This window comes from Brachyhypopomus gauderio, chromosome 2 (assembly GCF_052324685.1).
Source record: "Brachyhypopomus gauderio isolate BG-103 chromosome 2, BGAUD_0.2, whole genome shotgun sequence".
In the NCBI taxonomy this organism is placed as follows: Eukaryota; Metazoa; Chordata; class Actinopteri; order Gymnotiformes; family Hypopomidae; genus Brachyhypopomus; species Brachyhypopomus gauderio.
The window spans coordinates 17,112,803-17,135,688 of record NC_135212.1 but is presented as its reverse complement, the minus strand read 5'-3'; the positions used below and the strand labels follow the sequence as shown (position 1 = coordinate 17,135,688).

The 22,886-nt window shown below is 43.2% G+C and overlaps 1 protein-coding gene across 2 annotated transcripts in view; it reads right to left on the bottom strand.

Annotated features, from left to right (window-relative positions):
• Positions 1 to 22,886, bottom strand: part of LOC143490607 (SH3 and multiple ankyrin repeat domains protein 2-like) — a 203,531-nt gene that overhangs the window by 71,873 nt on the left and 108,772 nt on the right. For both annotated transcript variants that reach the window (XM_076989141.1, XM_076989140.1), the window contains exons 12-14: positions 17,687 to 17,981; positions 8,459 to 8,601; positions 8,099 to 8,212 (exon numbers count right to left, since the gene is read on the bottom strand). In XM_076989141.1, coding sequence (XP_076845256.1) covers positions 8,099 to 8,212; positions 8,459 to 8,601; positions 17,687 to 17,981 — 552 coding nt within the window. The remainder of the gene's footprint in view (positions 1 to 8,098; positions 8,213 to 8,458; positions 8,602 to 17,686; positions 17,982 to 22,886) is intronic.

The following is a 22,886-nucleotide window of genomic DNA, read 5'->3' as shown; positions in this document are numbered from 1 at the left end:
ACTCCATTTTTGACTTTTGATCCCAACTCAAACTCTTATGTTTTTAAGAAATTCACTCACAGTTGAGCCAACTTATTATTTCTTGTTCCAATTATTTATTTTTCACAGGTATATAAACTTCAGATTTTAAGTATTGCCTACAAATAATTCCAAATGATTCAAGTTATGCTAACTTATTATATCTTGTTTAGATAATTTATCTTGCCCATGTATACGAACCTCAAAATGTAAGTTTTACATACCAAGAGTTCCAAATTTTTTAAAGTAGTGCCAACTTATTATATTGTGGCTTGGCGTGGGAGAAAGAGGCCGCAGACAAGTCCATTCTTATCAAGAACAGAGGTTTTATTCTCACCTCGCAAGAAAATTGGCCTCAAATAGCTTGGCCTTGCACATGAAACACAGGGGGAGGTCATGAAGACGGCAACGTTACACATACATGGAGGGGGAACTCAGATAATGCACATGTACATAGAAAAATGGACCGGGGTGACTTAACTAATAACACAATTAACACAACTGAAAAAAAAGTCATTCAGACAATTCATTCAGACATGTGACATGATGACACAGGATACATGCTAATGCCATGTTCGAACACGGCCCAAGATGAACTCATGTTAAAAATGGCAAGTCAAAAATGCCAGAAGTCCTTCATTAGCTGTGCAAGGAAAGTATAAATCTTTTCATATAGGCTGAAACACCTCTGCATCTTTACTTCTGATGAATACGATCATGTCCACTGTGTGTTTTTTGATGGTTTTGTTGTGCCAGGTTCACACTACAAGACTTTTCAGTCGTCAGGTTTTTGTGCCGTTCGCACTACACGACTGGTTGTGCTGTAATCGCGAGTCTTTCAGTTGTTGTGGCTTTCACACTACATGACTGATCGGCGACGCGGACTCACGAATTACACGACTGGGGAATCGCCGACTCATCTGGCTGCCGTCCAAAAACGCGAGAACACGAAAATGAAACTCTCGCGAGAACCAGCAACACCACGTAGAAGAAAAAAAAAAAACAATGTACATGTACTCCACATTTTCGTTATTATTATTTTTTTTACCGTTTAAACACTCCATAGTCCCAAGTGAACATAAATATAATCAATCGCACTATTTCTCCAGTGCTGTCACAATAACTTAAACACAGTTGTAGTAAAGTTGTAAGAAAGGTGAGGATTTTGTGTGTTTGCTGGGTTACTGTTTTGAAAGTATTCTTGAAAGTTTTTTACATTCTCAGAGATATCTTCAGCGGTGCCGCGGTTCTCTCTCCGCGTTCCCATTGGCTGTAGCTAGACGCTGCTGCCGACTCTCAGTCGCCGACTGGGCTAGATATTAAACATGCTAAATATCTGCCGGTCGTCTGCGACGAGTCGGCGACTGCTCGGCGAGCGTCTTTCAGCAGTTCACACTACACGACTGACTGTGCGTTCACACCGAAAGCAATAAAATCGCTCTCCGTCGCCGAGTCGCCAGCATCGCGTCGCGTGGGGGCGTGTCCAACATCACGCCTGCATGCAGCACGTGACAGATATGCAAATCATGTTTTTAAAGCAGGACGCAATATTTATTTTAATCTATTGATTACAGGACACACGATTATGAAGGAGTGCGTGTATAAAACATAGTGTGTGTATAAAACACATATAGTATATAAACCTAAAATGTTTATGTATTTTTTTTACTTTTTACCCCAGACCCGAAGATCAAACAGGAATTTTAAAAATCATAACCAATAATAGGGTATACGCTAATTTATTGCAGATGTTTTTTAACAAATGAACAGTATTCCCTCCAAAAATAAACATCGTAAAGTGCGGGACATCCAAGACAGCCACTATTAATCTCTCCTCCATTTTGCAATCGGAACAAATAATCAGTTGGAACCAAAGTCAGAGGTGCGGTTTCGGAAGAGGGTGCAAACATACTTTCTGATTGGTAGTCGCCGCCGCGCGTCACTGCTCATTTGCATAAAGTTGAGCCAAGCTCAACTTGTTCGCGTCACACGAATCGCTCACTTTGCGCCTCGCCGCGTCGCGTCGCTGGGTGTCGCTCAGTCTCATTGAAAATGAATGACTTCCGGTCGCCGTGTCGCTCTCGTCGCTTTCGGTGTGAACGCACAGTGAGCGAGCGACGAGTGATCGCCGATTTGCCTCCGACCACAGTTTCTGTCGCCGATCAGTCGGCGACTGAAAAGCCAGCCTAAAATCGTGTAGTGTGAACCGGGCATTGGTTGCTTTTGTTTGTCTCCTCAGCATTTTGAGGACCTGGTTAGGTGAGTAGTGGATAGGAACAAAGGTAATAATACCAATGAAAAATTATTCATAAAGATAAGACATGAACAAAATCAGAGACAGTCCCAAACCTCAGCTGCAGTTACAGAGTACCAGAAATCGGTACGTTACTTTGATTACATTAATCAGATTTTCAGATTTACTGATTCATACATCATACAGAGAGAAAAAAGGGCGATGTTGTGCAATCACAAGTTACATTGAAAACTCAAGTGTCAGAGCTTATCTGACACTCAGTTCAAGTGTATGATGGTGTGTATGATTCTCCTCCTCATTTCTCCCCCCTTATTTCTCCTTTCTCTCTTCTTTTCTGTATATTTCCCTCTTCTCATTTACACACACACACAAACACAGTTTCAGCGAGGAACAGTGTACATGCTGCAGGCAAAGCTTGAGTCTTCCACTGATGCAATGGGCTGCTGGGAATGGCTGTCCCCACCAGGCTGGGGGAATGGGTGGAGCAGAGGTGTATAATCCAGGTTCAGAAAGTAAAAGTCCTCACCAGGATTTAGCTCAAGCTTGCTAGATTTTCTAATTAGTGCAATCCAGGTATGAGTGGATGAGTGGAATGAGTGGAATCATCACAATCCAGGACGCCTGAGCAAAATCCTGGTGAGGACTTTTACTTTCTGAATCTGGATTATACACCTCTGGGGTGGAGGATGGGTGGAGAATGGGTAGAGGATGGGTGGAGGGTGGGTGGAGGATGGGTTTGAGACATGTAGGGGACAAGTGTGGGACGGGTAGAGGGTGTGTGGGACAGGAGGGCGACAGGTGGGACGGGTAGAGGGTGTGTGTGGGATGGGGGGGCATGTGGGACAGGAGGGGGACAGGTGGGACGGGTAGAGGGTGTGTGTGGGACGGGGGGGCATGTGGGACAGGAGGGGGACAGGTGGGACGGGTAGAGGGTGTGTGTGGGACAGGAGGGGGGCATGTGGGACAGGAGGGGGACATGTGGGACAGGCAGAGGGTGTGTGTGGGACAGGAGGGGGGCGTGTGGGACAGGAGGGGAACGTGTGGGACAGGAGGGGGACGTTTGGGATGGGTAGTGGATGTGTAGAGGTAACAGAAAGATGAGATTTAGATGCTACGGGTTAGAAGACTCATCAGCAGTGATTAGGTTAACGGTGCTGATGATTTGAAAGGAAACTTTCAACTCCAGATGTGTGTCACACACTATGATGTGTGACACACATCTGGAGTACTGCAATACTCTGTTGACCTGCCATAGTTAGACAGGTACAGATCGCTTACTGTACAACATTCAGTAGCCTGGTCACTCACTTTGTCCAAACAAATATGAATATGAATGCATATCACCCCAGTGCTGGCCTCTTTACTCGTTATTAGTGAGTTTTAGGTAGGGCTGCACGATTAATCGTATTTTTATCGTTATCGCGATGTGAAGTTTCACGATAAACACATCGAAAGAGCCACGATAACTCCTTGAATAACAGCAAACTCAAATTGCATTATCCTCGTCCAGCAATAGAGGGAGCTATTCGCGCTGCAGACTATGATCACGTGACGTAAGTAGGCAAGACGCAGAGTGAGGCAGAGTTGCCAGGTTCGCGGTTTTCACGCCAAATTGGGCTTGTTTGAAAATCCAGCCGCGGGTAAAAATTCTGGGGCCGCGGGGTGCGGTTTTTTGGGCTACATTTGAGTTGGGCTACTGCGGAAGTTACAAGTCAACACTAAGAATCGATCGCGATATAATACATAATTTGTCTCCATTTCACACTCGCCACCCATACAAGAGAATTGTTCAGTCAGACAGATATTTGTTGTGAAACGAAGTAGTTACAATTTCAAGCATTTTCAAGTACTTTAGCCTAAATTCCAGCACTTTTCAAACCTGAAGCACAAAGCAACATTAAAATTGGTCAGGTAAAAGTTCATTCCCCTGTATTTGAGGGGTGTTTTTTTATACTACTAGGCCTACATATCGTTTCGGACAACACTGCAAAGAATGTGACACGGCAAGATTAAACGCTTCCGCCGTTTTGCGGAGGTTAACGAGGTGTGCGGAGTCGCTCACTCGTGAAAGTATAAACCTAGATTGAATCTATTGTTGAATAAACCTGCAAATATTTGGAATTATTCTGGATTCATCACACAGTAAAAAACAAAACAAATTAACGTGTTGCTGTTCAGAGAGACACTACATTTCTGTATTTTAATCTTAATTTATCGTGGTTCACATCGATATCGGGATATCCAACAATGTTATCGCACATCGCAATTCTAGTCCATATCGTGCACCCCTAGTTTTAGGATTCATTTAAAACATTTATGACTAAGTTATTAAGCACGACATGAAGAAGCCCCTGGGTATATTTTAGACTTGACATACCCATAAAAGATTATGAGGACCACTAGATCATCCAGCCAGAACTTTCTGTTGTCCCAAGGATGACATTAAAATCAAAGCAGCACTATGCTTTGTGGTGTATGTCCTAAGCTTTGGAAAATTTCCATGACTATATGACTATTAGATTTTGCACAAATTCTTGTCGCTTCATTGGTTCTGTGTACATGCAGTGATTCCCATTATTTGGTCAGTGTAACAATTATAATGTTTCAAATAATATTATAAATTATGAACATTCTGATTGAGGTTTTACAAAAGATTTCATACAATACGTGAGACTTTATTCTATTGATCTACAGCATGTACTACTGAGGCAAAAACAGGTTATGCCTACACCTAACTAGCCATACAATTATCCCCAGTAATCCACCAAAATCATATGCCCACAGAACTTTGGGCATCCACAAAGAAATAAAAATAGAGCACAATTACACACACACACACACACACACACACACTATTCAAGAAGTGATTCTGTCAGATTAATCCTGGATGATGTGATTTGTAAGGAGTACTACAGCACTAGAACTGAGAGGCAGGCATAGCTAAGCCTCACTGCACCATTAACCTTGGCCTAAAAATAAACACACACACACACACACACACACACACACACACTCGCACAGACACACTCATACAGGCACCACTACAAAATGCAGGTTAGTGCTCATATTTAGACAGATATTTTCAGATTGAAAAAGCATTGAAAAAGGCAATGCTAACAATCACTTAATAAATATATATATAGGCCTTCTTCTACTGTAAGTCCTTTATCTATACATGAAGGTTCCCTCCCCTGTCTACTGTAAGTCCTAGCTCTATACGTGAAGGTTCCCTCCCCTGTCTACTGTAAGTCCTGGCTCTATACGTGAAGGTTCCATCCCCTGTCTACTGTAAGTCCTGGCTCTATACATGAAGGTTCCATCCCCTGTCTACTGTAAGTCCTGGCTCTATACGTGAAGGTTCCATCCCCTGTCTACTGTAAGTCCTGGCTCTATACGTGAAGGTTCCATCCCCTGTCTACTGTAAGTCCTGGATCTATACGTGAAGGTTCCCTCCCCTGTCTACTGTAAGTCCTGGCTCTATACGTGAAGGTTCCATCCCCTGTCTACTGTAAGTCCTGGCTCTATACATGAAGGTTCCATCCCCTGTCTACTGTAAGTCCTAGCTCTATACGTGAAGGTTCCCTCCCCTGTCTACTGTAAGTCCTGGCTCTATACGTGAAGGTTCCCTCCCCTGTCTACTGTAAGTCCTGGCTCTATACGTGAAGGTTCCATCCCCTGTCTACTGTAAGTCCTGGCTCTATACGTGAAGGTTCCATCCCCTGTCTACTGTAAGTCCTGGCTCTATACGTGAAGGTTCCCTCCCCTGTCTACTGTAAGTCCTGGCTCTATACGTGAAGGTTCCATCCCCTGTCTACTGTAAGTCCTGGCTCTATACGTGAAGGTTCCATCCCCTGTTTTGGCTCTGGCTTGCTGCTCTGGCACTGTAAAAACATGAATATGAATGAAGTGAATGGCACAAATATGGCTGGTTGGTCAGGTAGTGTGGTTGGTTGAACAGGCTGTATGCTAAGTGTGTGCTTGTGTGTGTGTGTGTGTGTGTCTATCCATGTGTGTGCCTGTGTGTATGAGTGTGTGTCTATCCGTGTGTGTGTGACTGTGTGTATGAGTGTGTGTCTATCCGTGTGTGTGTGCCTGTGTGTATGAGTGTGTGTCCATCCGTGTGTGTGTGCCTGTGTGTATGAGTGTGTGTGTGCCTGTGTGTGTATGAGTGTGTGTCTATCCGTGTGTGTGCCTGTGTGTATGAGTGTGTGTATATCCGTGTGTGTGTGCCTGTGTGTGTATGAGTGTGTGTCTATCCGTATGTGTGTGTGTCTGTCCGTGTGTGTGCGCCTGTGTGTGTATGAGTGTGTGTCTATCCGTGTGTGTGTGCCTGTGTATATGTGACTGTGAAGCATGTAGGTGCTGCTCTTCCCTGTGAATGACACAGAGCTGATTAGGAGTCATCATCATGCATATGTTAATACGATCATCTCATCACCATACTGGTCAGCCTCTTACACACTTCTGGCCTACACATTAACAACCTGTTCCATCTGTGCCTTTTAATTAGTCTTTTAATTAAACCCCACTTAAGGGGATCCTGTTTGTATGTGTATGTGTGTGCTTGCTTACAAGCTTTCTTACACTTGTTCCTGTGTGTGTGTGTTTGAGTAATTGCTGGAGGATGCCCACCAATGCTTGTGTCACTTTTTTCTTGAGTGAGTATATGAATTGCCTTGGGTGTCCTCACTTGCTACGGCAGTCTGATGATGTCAGAGCAGCCAAAGGCAACATTGGTGCAGGTGTGGGCTTCACCTCTACTCTACCTGCATGGTCACCTGCACAACACAACATCGTCACAGCCTTGGCCTTTTACAGCCCTAGCTGTGTAATGTTTCTACACCCCCCCACACACACCTGTAATCCCAACAGTAACTTTATTTATTAACAAATAAAGAACCCGGTTTTGTCATTTTAAATAATAGCGATATAAAGAACCCGGTTTTGTCATTTTAAATAATAGCGATCCTTTGTGTAAAAAGAGTCCCTTTCCTAAAAGGACTGTGTTCCTTGGGTCCTGAGTCACCCCCTGGCAGGATGTCCCTGGTGCTCCACCTGGAGCTCCACCTCTCAGGACTTATCACACCTGCTGCTCACTGACTGTAAGGACCTGTGGCCACAGGAGGCAGACACAATTGCAGGGAGGATCGGGGTTTATTCACAACATTGGGAAATACATTCAGGAGAACACGAGCTGGACAACCAACCAATCTGCACACGAGGTCTATACACACAGGGACTTCGGGACCAACTGCATCCTGGAATAACACAACAAAATACCTCCCTAAACAAATCCAGGGCAGGGCACATGGGGAAATACACACTAGGAATACAATGGCAGATACAAAGCAGGACTGAAACCAGGGGACCTCTAGGAGGGAGACAGAGAAGCGTGAGCATGGAGTTCACAGAACCACGAGGAAACAACGAGCTGCCAATACTGAGACAAAAACCAGAGTATAAACACAGAGAACCAAGGACTAAATGAGACACAGGTGAAGGGAATGACAATAATGATGGCAATAATGATGAACTAAAACAAGGGCATGAACATGAACACGGACATGATTGTCAGTGGACGCGGAGTCATTCGAGACACTGACTTACTTGTTAGTGGATACTCCCTACATTCATCCCTTAACACCATTAGTGGACACTCCCTACATTCATCCCTTAACACCATTAGTGGACACTCCCTACATTCATCCCTTAACAACATTAGTGGGCGCACCCTACATACATCCCTTAACAACATTAACAAAAGTACATAAATCTCACTTAGGTGTATTAAAATATTCTTAGTCTGAAATATACGGACACACTTACGTGGTCGCTCTTCGCTGGGCTTAGCGGGAAGCTCCTCCACACAGTCGGCGGGGAACCAGCCCACGTGGCCGCGAGCGCTGCCCTCCCAGTAACCGCCCTCTCCGATGCTGAGAACTGGGCCAAAGGAGCAGCGAATTAGAGCAGCTGGCGCGCCCACCCGACCTTCAACGCCCTCCCCACTCTAATGCCCCCTCTGATGCCCCTCTGATGCCCCCTCTGCCTTTACATCACACTGACCTACTTCTGTTCTTCTCACAATGGAGATTGTGTACAAAAAAATTAAGCAAGCGATCAACCACAGTGTCCAGTTCGGGCTCTGGTTCTAAGGAACTCTTGCTGTGTTTGCTTTTGAGGGCTGACCTTTGACCCTGTCATTTTTGTAGAGTGTGATCTCGCCTTCGGCCTGGGGCTGGTAGGGTCGCACAGCCACAAAATGTCGTCCTGGAACGGCGCTGTACAGCTTCCTCCTGAAGCCCATTCCATCCAGACTGCCCACACTGGCCCTGGAGCAAGAGGATGAGGAGGGCGATGAAGACTCTCAACTGACTGTTCGCACATTCAGCACATATACAAAATGTTTTCATTAATGAAGGGAATTAGAGGACACATTAAACTCAGACAGCACTGACACAGAACAGCTTCTGTAAAACTGATTTATTATAGTCAAACATTATTTTATATACAGTGAACAAATTAAGTATTTGAACACCCTCCCACTTAGAAATCATGGAGGGGTCTGAATTTTTCAACTTATGTGCATGCCCACTGTAAGACATAATCTAATCAATGTATGATTTTTCAATAATTTATTTGTGTTACTGCTGCAAGTAAGTATTTGAACAACTGTGAAAATCAATGTTAATTGGTATAGCCTTTGTTTGCAATTACAGAGGTTCTGTAGTTTTTCACCAGGTTTGCACACACTTCAGCAAGGGTTTTGGCCCATTTCTCCACACAGATCTTCTCCAGATCAGCCAGGTTTCTGGTCTTATGGAGCCACTCCTTGGTTATCCTGACTGTGTGCTTTGGGTCATGGTCATGTTGACCCAGCCACAACCCATCTTCAATGCTCTAAATAAGGGAAGGAGGTTGTTGCCTAAAATCTCCCAATTCATGGCCCCATTCATCCTCTCCTTAATACAGTGCAGTCATCCTGTCCCATATGCAGAAAAACACCCCCAAGCATGATGCTTTCACCCCCATGATTCACAGTAGGGACGGTACTTTTCACACTATGTCACTCTTCTCTCCCTCACAAACCCCTTACACCACTCAAGGACAGTAAAGGACTCTGTGGCCTAGGGATGTTCCACCAGTCAAAACAACACATCATTTACAAGTACATCATAAGACGATAAACGTTACAATACTATGTACACAACTTTCTTACAAAACTTGTACTTTTAGACATGAAAGAGCACAACCCATATGTTTACACATTTAGACTATACATACAGTTGTGATCAAATTTATTCAACCCCCACTGAAATAAAGTGTTTTGGCCAGTTTGACATTGATTTTGATCATTTCAGTCATCTTATTTACAATTATATCAAAGAGGCACTTATAAATTAGACAAACATAACATAATATTTATGATGGAATAACCACAAATGTCTTTACTGTGCTCACATCATTATCAGTTTTATTCAACCCCCTAGTGACATTATTTTTTAGTACTTAGTACAACATCCTTTTCCAGTTATGACAGCTTTCAAGCGTGAAGCATAGCTTGACACAAGTGTCTTGCAGCGACATATGGGTATCTTAGCCCATTCTTCATGGGCAAAAGCCTCCAGTTCAGTCACATTCTTAGGCTTGCGCACTGCAACTGCCTTCTTTAGGTCCCACCAGAGGTTCTCAATTGGATTTAAGTCTGGTGATTGCGATGGCCACTCTAGAATGTTCCAGCCTTTCATGTTCAACCATGCTCTAGTGGACTTGGATGTGTGCTTCGGATCATTGTCCTGTTGGAAGGTCCAACGTCTCCCAAGCCGCAGGTTTGTGACTGACTCCATCACATTTTCCTCCAAGATCTCCTGGTACTGAAGGGAATTCATGGTACCCTGCACACGTTGAAGCTTTCCTGTACCATTAGAAGCAAAACAGCCCCAAAGCATAATTGACCCCCCGCCATGCTTCACAGTAGGCAAGGTGTTCTTTTGTTCATAAGCCTGGTTCTTCCTTCTCCAAACATAGCGCTGGTCCATTGTCCCAAACAGTTCTAATTTAGTTTCATCTGACCACAGTACACTGTCCCAAAACCTTTGTGGCTTGTCCACATGACTTTTGGCATACTGCAGTCGACTTTTCTTGTTCTTTGGAGTCAGCAAGGGGGTGCGTCTGGGCGTTCTGGCATGGAGGTCTTCGTTATGCAGTGCGCGCCTTATTGTCTGAGCTGAAACTTCAGTGCCCACATCTGACAGGTCTTTTTTCAGTTCCTTAGCAGTCACGCGGGGATTTTTCTCCACATTACGCTTCAGGTAGCGCACAGCAGTCGCGGTCAGGATCTTCTTTCTGCCACGACCAGGTAACGTTTCCACTGTGCCCTTTAACTTGAACTTGCGAATGATACTTCCGATAGTGTCTCTTGGAATATTTAACAACTTCGCAATCTTTTTATATCCATTGCCATTCTTGTGAAGAGCAATAACCTCTTCTCTTGTCTTCTGGGACCATTCTCTTGCCTTCACCATGCTTGGAAACACACCAGTAGATGTCTAGAAGGAGCTGAGTATCACAGTCCTTTTAAATCTGCCTAATTGGTGCTTATCATGCTTGATTGCTGCTCGTTGACATCCACAGATGTTTTCAATACCTGATGGAAAACACTGGAATGAACCTCTGTTCTTAGGAGTGGTAGTCGTAAAGGGGTTGAATAATTGTGTCAATGAAGAAATCACAAAAAGGCCATTTAATACTTTATGACAAAAAAATTTGATGCTATCTTAGTTGCATTTAGTTCTTTAACAAGTCCTTGTAAGATTTCATTATGAACACAATTACAAATGTGCACTGAATTTCATAAAACCCTTCGCAGCATTGGGGGTTGAATAAATTTGATCACAACTGTACATACAGGAAGTATAAATGGCTTTATGTTTCTAAGAAAAATGTGAAATATCAAGTGCATGCAAAAATGTCAATGAGAAAACTAAACTTGAATTAGAGGTCAAGCCAACATGGTTAACGTCCTGTGAATGTCCCATATGTAAGGCATCATGACACCATCTAATGGACGAAGGCTGTAATTACAGATTCTGTATGTACGTTTGGGTGAAACAGCAACATTGCACTGTGGAGTTACTGACTACTTTAGCTGATCCCAAGTCAGTCATGCTTCTGATTACTATTCAGATTACTAAAATCACAAAGGTAGCAGTAGTAACAGTGGGTAAACTGACTTTCTGCATGTATTTTTTTTTATTTATTACCATATTTCATATTTTAAGCATTCCATGTTTTGATTATTCAGGTGAAAAATGTTCTTTGATGCCTCATAATTAAAGTTCAAAATATGTTTCTAATTTCCAAAGAAGAGAGCTCAGTGGTAAGTGGATATTCTTCCTGCATTATCTATAGCCTACACCTTCCATAAATACATCACTGCTTATAATCATTTTGAAGCAATTTGCTGCATTCAGATGGGAAATATGCAGCTGTTCTAAAAAAAAATATAACAAAAAAATATAAAAAAAACAATGCAAAGAAAAACACAACACAATTGTTTGTCTACGAGAGTCTACACTGAACAATTATCATTTTAATACCAGTGACAAAACATCTCTGTTCCCTGAAGAAGTTCAAGATGAAACCTACTTTGACACTATGTTTCTGCATTTTGGACCAGTGTCTTTCATCGGTTACACTAACATAGAAAAACATGACAAAACATTTCATGACATTTGATGGCATCAAATATTGTGAGCTTATTACATAGCTATTAAATTTTAATCTATTGCCAATTCAATGTATTCTGTATATAAATGTTTTAAAACCATCACTAATTCAATATTAATTTCATCTTCTTTATTCAATGGCTATGCATTCGCTTCCTGAGGTTTAGCTTAAGTTATTGTTACGATGTCACCTCAATTATGCAACCATGTCTGCATCCTGCATGCATTTTAATATACTTCACACCCTACTAAACACAAATGGCAAATGGTAGCAGACTGCATTTATAGTAAAATAACAGCTTCCTGAGGGGATCGCGAACTTGATCAAACTGGCCAGATTATGCCATTTTTAAACCGTTATTTAAGATCAGGTCTTTGATCAGGCTAAAAGATCAGACTTAACACTCCTACACAAACATAGCAGCCAAGGTGTGCACTACAAATACAAATGGATTGTATAGTAATGCCTGAATTCCAAACACCTTACATCTGGTGGGCGGAGAGCTGAGTCTACTTCAACACACAGGCGTGTTACTCAGTCCTTTGAGCACAGCTGACCAGTAGAGTTCGAGAGCTACAACAACATCGGCACTCAACACGTGTCTTAGTCATTGTATTTCACAAATAAGTCACAAAATGTCTTCAGATATGAACAAAGGAGACATATTACAATTACGTAGAGAAAACAGATACTGAGTGATGCGGTCACGCGGACTTCTGCTACTCAATGACATGGCCTGAGTCATGTGACTGTGTTTCGCTCCTGACATCTGACAGCTGTCAGCGGCCTTTCACACAGCCATTCTGGAGTTTGAGCCACAAACTCCAGTAAGCAAGTTACTTTAGAAGTTTAAATAACTAAATGTACCATTTTTACATGACACTGCACATGAAATCATCCTTGAAATTCAAACAGACACTTTCACCGTGCAGCGGCTTGAGTATTGAGTATTATGGAAAGCTCCACCTTTAACAGCAGCTGTGTAAAGTAATAGAGCACAGAGCAATAGGATGAGCAAATGTGTACATGGAAAATAAGTTTGAACTGTAGACATGGACAATGCTGGGAAAAGCTGCCCAGAAGTGGTGGTGGCTTTATAAAACAGGAGCTAAATACACCATCAACTAATCTGCCCCGTGTGTGAAAAGTATGTGTACTTTCCACACACTTTATCATCTCGAGTACATCTACTTCCTGGTCCATTTGCCTAACTCACTGAAGTGAAATGGTACCACTCAGTGGTCGTCTTTAGGGGTCTTAGTAACCTCTCCACACTTGACAATACAAGTTGTGGCAATACCTGGAGTTGAACAAATCGAACAAAATGTGCAATGAATGAAAATGACCTAAAGACCTCCTCCAGTGAAAACAAGATTTTGACCTTATTGACCACGTGTTCATGTGGTGGTTTTATATGGTAGAAGACATCATCAGTGAAATAAGAGGTCAAGACACATGGATGAGGATTTGGCTTTGGAACTCCAGTGTACCAACGAGAGAATGAAAACACAGATTCAGTTAGGATTTCATACATAAAAACCCTGAGGTAGCAGTCCTGTCAGCTTGAGGGGTGGGGCTTCCCACGCCATTAGCATAATGCTGTGGTGAAACAAGAGTTATCAGAGGAGAAATCAGATGTAGTAGCCATCATGTTTTATTCTATTTTCAAGACAAATTTCAGAAAACAAAAAGGGAGAAAAACATCCTGATCATTTTACAGAGAATAACAAATAGTTTTGTGCAAAAATATACAAAATATATATTGAATTCCGATGACATTCCATCAATTTATCTTGGGGACAGCAAGATATGCCAGCACACTAGAGACTGGGTCAGTATATTCGTCTTGTGCTTTTGTTGTGCGTATGATAAAATATGTGCTAGTAAATATTAGATAATGTTAGCCTGGCAAATGACATGATGTATCATATCAAATGCGCACAGGACATTTAAAATGGATGTTACTGAAAAACATTAGGGCAATCCGTAACCAGATAAACACATTGACTTCGCAAATGTAAAGTAAAATAACTCTTAAAAGTTCAATGTGTTTAAAGAGGAATCTAAATAAATGTAGCAGAGTAAACACAGCGTGTCACTACCCACCTGTGCACGTGCTTTCTCAAACCCTCCAGAATGAGGATGTGCAGAAGGAATGAGGCAACACCAGAGCACCAACACACCACACCATGAGCACCAACACACCACACCAACACACCACACCATGAGCACCAACACACCACACCAACACACCACACCATGAGCACCAACACACCACACCAGAGCACCAACACACCACACCATGAGCACCAACACACCACACCATGAGCACCAACACACCACACCATGAGCACCAACACACCACACCATGAGCACCAACACACCACACCAACACACCACACCATGAGCACCAACACACCACACCATGAGCACCAACACACCACACCATGAGCACCAACACACCACACCAACACACCACACCATGAGCACCAACACACCACACCATGAGCACCAACACACCACACCAACACACCACACCATGAGCACCAACACACCACACCAACACACCAAACCATGAGCACCAACACACCACACCAACACACCACACCATGAGCACCAACACACCACATCATGAGCACCAACACACCACACCAGAGCATCAACACACCACACCATGAGCACCAACACACCACACCACAGCACCAACACACCACACCAGAGCACCCTTACTGCTCCAGTTACAAACTAACCTGTCTCTCTCTCTCTCTCTCTCTCTCTCACTCTCACTCTCACTCTCTAACTCTCTCACACACACACACACACACACACAGACACACACACACACACATTCTGAAAATCCACACGTGCATGTAGGGCGTGCGATAGAAGCCCTAGCAACCGCTGCGGTAACTAGGGCAAATGTTTCACTCTGACACCCCCTTCCCGTAAGCAGGATTCTAATGTATTTGCAGGGCTACAAGGTTCCCAGCTCAGCCGTTCAGCTCAGCGAGATCGAGACTTCCTCCAGGCAGACTCCACAGCATCGACTGGCTCTGCCTCTGCAGGAAGCAGCATGTAGGAGCTGAACGTCTGTCTGTCTGGTTGGCTGTAGGAGGGTGGTGGGCGGTGGAGTGTTAATTAACCGGTTTAAACTCGCTTGGATCTATACAGATTCAGTTCCTTCAGTCACAGCCCAGATACACCACTCCTTCTCCAACTTACAACCCTTAAGAAAGCAGACGAGACTCTACCTCTCTCTCGCACGTGTACAGACACACAGACGGAGGATGTGACTCACAAACATGGTCCCAGCTTTCTGAACTGCTTCACTCCCTGACAGAATGGCTGTGGTCAGGCAGTACTTACACACACTGTGTCGGCTAACACAAAACACTGAGAGACCACAAATCATCCACCGAATCTCTCTCTGCTAAGTCACTACCTAGTCCACACATAGCACTCTGTGCCAGGTGCCAGTGATGCCAGTTCTGGCCCTAAAGCTAGTTCACACTGCTAGAGCTAGAATCATGAACACTGACTCTCTTTCCAGGTTCTTGGTCACAAAAAACGCCCTCAGTCTCACTGGTCTGGAACCAAGCAACCAGTGATAGAAGGGGCTAAAGGGTGTGGTCACCTCGTAAAGTCGTTCACCTGCCTTACCGCCATTCACAGTTTTGCTTAATAGACCTGTAAGTCTATTTGAAAGACTAAAGGCATCCCACATACGCACACCCACATACGCTCACATCCACATACGCACACACCCACATACGCACACACCCACATATACGCTCACACCCACATATACGCTCACACCCACATATACGCTCACACCCACATACGCTCACACCCACATACGCTCACACCCACATACGCTCACACCCACATACTCACTCACCCACATACTCACTCACCCACATACTCACACACCAACATACGTATACATCCATATACGCACACACCAATATACGTATACCCCCACATACGCAAACACCCACATTGTTGGGCTCTTGCAATTTTTTTTGCAGTTGCTAAGACCTAAAAACTAGTACTTATAGTACAATTTTGGAACAATTAATTCCTGTATGTAATGTCGCCCATCTATCTATTGACCTGGTACACTAAACCTTAAGCATATTCTCTGCCTTACATTCATTTAGCAATTCTTCAACATACTTTTTGCAAAACATTAAACACTGTTCCATACATTAGGAGCAACATTCAGAACTGAAAACTTTTGGAAATGTTTTGGAAAACACTGTCATGCACCTGCTACAATCACACAGCAATTATCCAAACCCAGCCCTCACAGGTAAAAACACTCCAGCTTATTTTTTACAAATCTTTAGTAATCACAGCCTGAGCTCTATAAAGAGGCCACAAGTTCCCTATCTTGGTTTGCACAACAATGGAGTCCAATACTGTACAACACAGATGATGATGAAGAGGATGAAAATGAGGAAGGGGATGAGCAACTATAACAGATGAGATCAGAGTCACTCTGGTTGAACATGTGGTTGAGTTTTGTGGAGGCAAAGGGTCCAGCCTAATCTGTGCCGCTACAGTGTAGCATCATCTGGACATTTTGAAATGTGAATAGGTAAATAGAACTGTGCTCGATACCATTCTACTGGGTATACCACTGTACTACTGTAGTGTAGCACCATATCAGTAGTTAAAATAACTTACAGAAAAGTTTGATTTCATGTTGACAGAAAAATTTAGTAAATACAGTAAAAATGTTCACATGATGTATTTGCTGAACTGCTAGACTACCTTTTGCTGGGAGAAGAAGGCTGTCCACCCCAGAACAGAAAGAGACCATCATCAACATGGTCAGAGCAAACAATAGCATAATGTACAGTTTCAACAGCACATCATTACAGCCATGGGGATGGACCAGATTAGATCAGATTTGTTGTTGTTGCTCAACTACAAAATTGGTTCACTGAACAGCCATGATTTGTTGTGCTTCACCTCCACCAAACTCTCTTGAAGTGTGTGTCCTACGGAGTCGTACTGCATGTGTGTGTGGATCTGTGCATGTGTGTGTGAATATATGTATGTGTGGCTGGACCTGTGTATGTGTGGATGGTTCTGTGCATGTGTTTGTGCATGTGTGTGTGTATAGATCTGTGCATTTGTGTGTGGATATGTGTATGTGTGTGTGGATATGTGCATGTGTGTGTGAAAAGGATATCAAACTATAAAGGTTAGAAAACTGAGTTGAAATCTTGTGTACAGCCCTTTCATGGTTTCATTCTTACTTTAACAATCGCAATCAGTTTGTAGAGCTCAATAATATTCCCTCCAAACACACAAAAGTTAAATATGGAGTCCCGCAAGGCTCCATCTTAGGACCACTATTATTTACATTATACATTCTACCATTGGGAATGGTTATAAACAAACATGGTGTCAACTTTCATTTGTTATGCAGACGACACTCAACTTTACATATCAGCCAAACCTGATGACAAATCCAGATTAGGCCTCCAACTTAATGAGGACAAAACAGAAGTTCTCCTTCTGGGCCCAAAGCCCACAAGACAGAAAATTCCAGATCTAATGCTAAATCTCACAGACTACCCCATAACACCTGGCGCAGTAGCCAAAAATCTCAGTGCCGAACTCAACTCTGACCTATCATTTGATAAATACATAGATAATACTACTATTACACCTCACCTCTGCTGTAGCCTGCGCTGCTCCTCTCCCAGGCGGCCAAGGGACGGTGAGCGTCGGCGGGTGCTGGCGTGTGTCCCCCGGCCCGCCGCCCTCGCTGTGCCATTGGGGTTCCTCTGCTGGATCTGCAGCAGGAGCTGTGGAGACAGGCTGCGGCTGGGCGTCTGCTCGGGACCCACCACGTTCACACTCAGGTTGTTATCACTGTTGGAGCGCAGCAACACCCGTGGGGCGGCCAGGCTGTTGGGTGGAGGCCCCCGTCGCCTCTTGGAGTACGCTGGGGCCTCACGGAAAGGCACTGAGAGAGAGAGAAAGAGAGACAGAGAGAGAGAGAGAGAGAGAGAGATGGAAGCATGAGAAAAAATGCAGCAAGGCAAAGATGTAAAAAAAATAGCATGAGACTGAAAGGCTGAGAGTAAGTATGAGAGAACGGAGGATGGTGTATTCATTATCTGACACCCTAGAGACCATGGCAGCTGAGTTGGCAGAGAGAGAGAGAGAGAGAGAGAGAGAGAGAGAGAGAGAGAGAGAGAGAGAGAGAGAGAAAGAAAGATTATATATGGATATTAGGAAAAGAAAGTGGATGAAAGGTAAAAAGTGTGACAATTAAAATCCATGAAAATCCTGGGAAGAAAGGGAATATAACACAGAGATGAATGGCAGGATAGAATAAAACAGAATGGGTTGAAAGGCAGGTAGTGAAGAAAGGGAGGAAGAAGAGAAAGCCAAAGATGGAGGACGAGAGGCGTACATCACAGGAGCAGAGGGGAAATACTGCAAACAGACGAGATCTCACCGCTCATACCAATTACTATTCCCTTCAGAGGAAGAGTAAAACCAAGACCTCTGCTACCATCACATCATAATAGCAGCAATTAAAAAAAATGTTTCCACCCAGCTCATCGCTTAGCAGCTCGAAGAACAAAAATAGCTTCACATTTGTGTTTCGGCCGGTTTGGGAACTGATGTTTCATGTCTTTGGAAGTCAGAGAGAGGGCATCCTGACAAAGAGCAGAACAGAAGCTCCTTGTGACGTCCTCACGCAGCTATCTGGGGTGCTGGAGTCCTGCTTTCAGTATAGAACCAGAGCCTTCAAGGTAATGAACACAATTACCTTCACCTTCTAAAATAGAGCTGCAATACGGGCCAAGTCTCAAGTTTGTCTAGAAAATCTGTATTAGTCAGTAATATGTATGTAACACATGTGTAAAAGCTGAACGAGAACTTCAAAGCCACATTGCTGATTCGCATACATTACCTTTTATATCATTATAAAATAACTTTTCCCTCACCAATAATACGTTATCTAGACTTTCTCTTTAAACATTTAACCACTGGAATGTTCTAAAAGGGTAAAAATACGGGAGAGAGAAGCAGCAAAGGAGAAACCAGAATCATGGGCATAACCCCATGGGAAGGGAAGGAGAGCATGATGGGAAAGGAGAGCATGATGGGAAAGGAGGGCATGATGCGAAAGGAGGACATGATGACAGAGAGACTGTATTGAGTCGCTTTCTGATTAGTCCTGAGCAGAGTCTGGGTTCCAGTGGCATGTGATGTGTAAGTTATCTGTACACATCTGTGTCATCTAGCTATTCAACTGTGGGTCCCTGAGGGTGTTATTGTGTGCATGCAAAACAGACCGAAGGAATATTTAATCTTGTATCTGTGCCAACAGCAGTGAACAGTATCGCATGCTCTGGAAATGAGTTGTTACTCATTATTTTCAGCTCTGATCATGCTATGGTGATACATAGTTGATGCCTGTATGAGACTTTCATTACCAGCACCCTTAAACAGCACTGGTGTCCATCCTCCTTTACACAACTTCATTAGAGAGGAGCATTAGGGAGCATTTGTCCCAGAGCTCTTTCCTTCATCACATTATGGAAGCCATGCAGGTCTCTGGGCTTTTTAGCCCAAATGGCCACCACTGGAAGCCTTTGCACCACGTTGGGATTATACAGCAGTAATAACCTAGTAACCACCATTAGGTGCTGAATGTGCATGTTATTACGTCCTTATTACTGCCACGCGTGTTTCCTATTGACCAGGGGAATTCAGTGTAGGTGAAGATATGTGACAGGTGTCATAGCCACTGTAGGATCCTCATCCCACAGAAAGATCAATGCCATATTTATGTTCTGCTACCATATTTATGATCACTGCACACACTACATGGACAATCAGACACTACAGGGACATCCAGACACTACAGGGACAATCAGACACTACAGGGACATCCAGACACTACAGGGACAATCAGACACTACAGGGACATCCAGACACTACATGGGCATTAATCAGACTGCTGCCATTAGCCTGTTGATGCCTTCCAATCATCCTGCTGCCTCGGAGTGTCAGGCGGAAAACTGTGGAGTGGACAGAGCACGTTGATGCAGACTGCTCTTCCTGTCAGAGCCTGGTGCAGCGAAAACAGAGGTCAACCATGTGGAGCAGGTAGGACAATACACACACACACACACACACACACACACACACACACACACACACACACACACACACACACACACTCTGACATGAGTGCATGTGTTTGTACAAGAGTCTTGACTCTATTAGAACATGCTTCAGTGTATTACAGTAAAATAAGTCTGTGATAAGGCAAGAGTATTCATTTCAATGCAAACCCCTAATCAAACAGAGCAAACAGGAGGGTGAAGGAGGCTGAAATCTTGTGTAATGGTGAAAGCACTCAGTGTGAATGATATGGGTAAGTGTCCTCTAGTAGAAGGGATCAAATCAAGGACCAGTTTCCACCTGCCAGAGAAGGCCAGAGAACTGAAATGGGTAGACACCATCACAATTTGTCTACAGCAATTAATGTTGAGGATATTAACATATATTATATTAAGATATTAACAATATCTGTAAATCAGTGAATATTGTTAGTTATATACCTTTGAATGAAACATTTTCTCTTTAAGGTCAGTCATAGTCAAAAAGTACACTAAACCTTACATTGGAACAAAAACATAAACTGTCTATGATTATGACAATATATTTTCAATGATGTTCATCATAGGTGCTTCAATATCAAATTAAATTTGTTACTCAAATTGGACAATTTCAGATTAAGTAGTGTAAAAAAAATATAGCCTGATGGCATCTATTAACTTTATGCAATCTAATTCCATTCACTGTTTCACCGTGAAAGTTCAAGCCTGCAGCAAAGTATGTAGCGCGTGTTATGGGAGATCAAACAAAACGATCCATACCTTCTTTCTTTAAGGCACTAAGGAAAGACTTCATTTTTACTCCGCAACCAAAAAGTGTTGCTAAACTCCTACAGACAGTCTGAAGAAAGCAAAATTATGTCCTGGTCCTTTTGTTGAATGATAAACGAAATGAAAGGCGCAGAGGTCCGTGTAAATGGAACGGAGAAGATTACATCGCTGGTTAGGATGACCTCCTGGAACTGGCGGCTTGGCGACAGACTGCATGATTCCTCTCTGCTCTGTAGCTGGAATGAGAATCCCACGACATCCTCCTCCTCCTCTCTCTCCCTCTCCCCCCCCCCCCCCCCCCCCCCCCCCCCCCCTCTCTCTCTCTCTCTCTCTCTCTCTCTCTCTCTCTCTCTCTCTCTCTCTCTCTCTCTCTCACACACACACACACACACACACACACACACACACACACACACACACGCACACACACACACACACACACACACACACACACACACACACACACACACACACACACACACACACACACTCCAGTAAGGAAAAGCATACGGTAGATGTTTACTTATGTGCGATTTTCACAAATAGACTAAAATGTGCATCTATGAAACTGAAACTTCATAAACTGGCCAGAGATGATCCAGCTGGAAACAAAGCCTTTGTGTTTATTAGCAACTCTGGAGCATGAATGAAATTCCAATAACTCATTGCTGGTTTATCTCATAGCCTAAAATATTAAGTGTAACAAATTTTTAATTTACATCAAAATTTTACAACCCATCATTCTTCAGCATGCAATCGACACGTGAACAGAACTGAGTACATATGAATGTTTTCACATTTCGCTGTTTTCATATTCAGTAAAATAAAGTGAATTACAGTGCTGAATGAACTCAGTGTGTGTCTATGTGGACATGCATGAGCAAGTGTTAAGTCAGTACTGGACAGTTTTTTGTCCATGCGGCCACCACTGACCAGAGATTTAGGAATAGTGGGTAGAGTGAATAGGTAGAGTGAATGGGTAGAGTGAATAGGAAGAGTGAATGGGTAGAGTGAATAGGAAGAGTGAATAGGTAGAGTGAATGGGTAGAGTGAATAGGTAGAGTGAATAGGTGGAGTGAATGAGTAGAGTGAATAGGTAAAGTGAATAGGAAGAATGAATAGGTGGAGTGAATGGGTAGAATGAATAGGTAGAGTGAATGGGTAGAGTGAATGGGTAGAGTGAATAGGAAGAGTGAATAGGAAGAGTGAATGGGTAGAGTGAATAGGAAGAATGAATGGGTAGAGTGAATAGGAGGAGTGAATGGGTAGAGTGAATAGGAAGAGTGAATAGGAAGAGTGAATGGGTAGAGTGAATAGGAAGAGTGAATAGGTGGAGTGAATGAGTAGAGTGAATAGGTAAAGTGAATAGGAAGAATGAATAGGTGGAGTGAATGGGTAGAATGAATAGGTAGAGTGAATGTGTAGAGTGAATAGGAAAAGTGAATAGGAAGAGTGAATGGGTAGAGTGAATAGGTACAGTGAATAGGAAGAGTGAATGGGTAGAGTGAATAGGACAAGTAAATAGGAAGAGTGAATGGTATTGAATGGGTAGAGTGAATAGGAAGAGTGAATAGGTGGAGTGAATGGGTAGAGTGAATAGGTGGAGTGAATAGGAAGAGTGAATAGTAAAAGTGAATAGTAAAAGTGAATAGGTGGAGTGAATGGGTAGAGTGAATAGGTAGAGTGAATGGGTAGAGTGAATAGGAAGAGTAAATAGGAAGAGTGAATAGGAAGAGTAAATAGGAAGAGTGAATAGGAAGAGTGAATGGTAGAGTGAATAGGTAGAGTGAATGGGTAGAATGAATAGGAAGAGTAAATAGGAAAAGTGAATAGGTAGAGTGAATAGGAAGAGTGAATGGTAGAGTGAGTAGGTAGAGTGAATAGGTAGAGTGAATGGATAGAGTGAATATGTAGAGTGAATAGGAAGAGGGAATAGGAAGAGTGAATAGGAAGAGAGA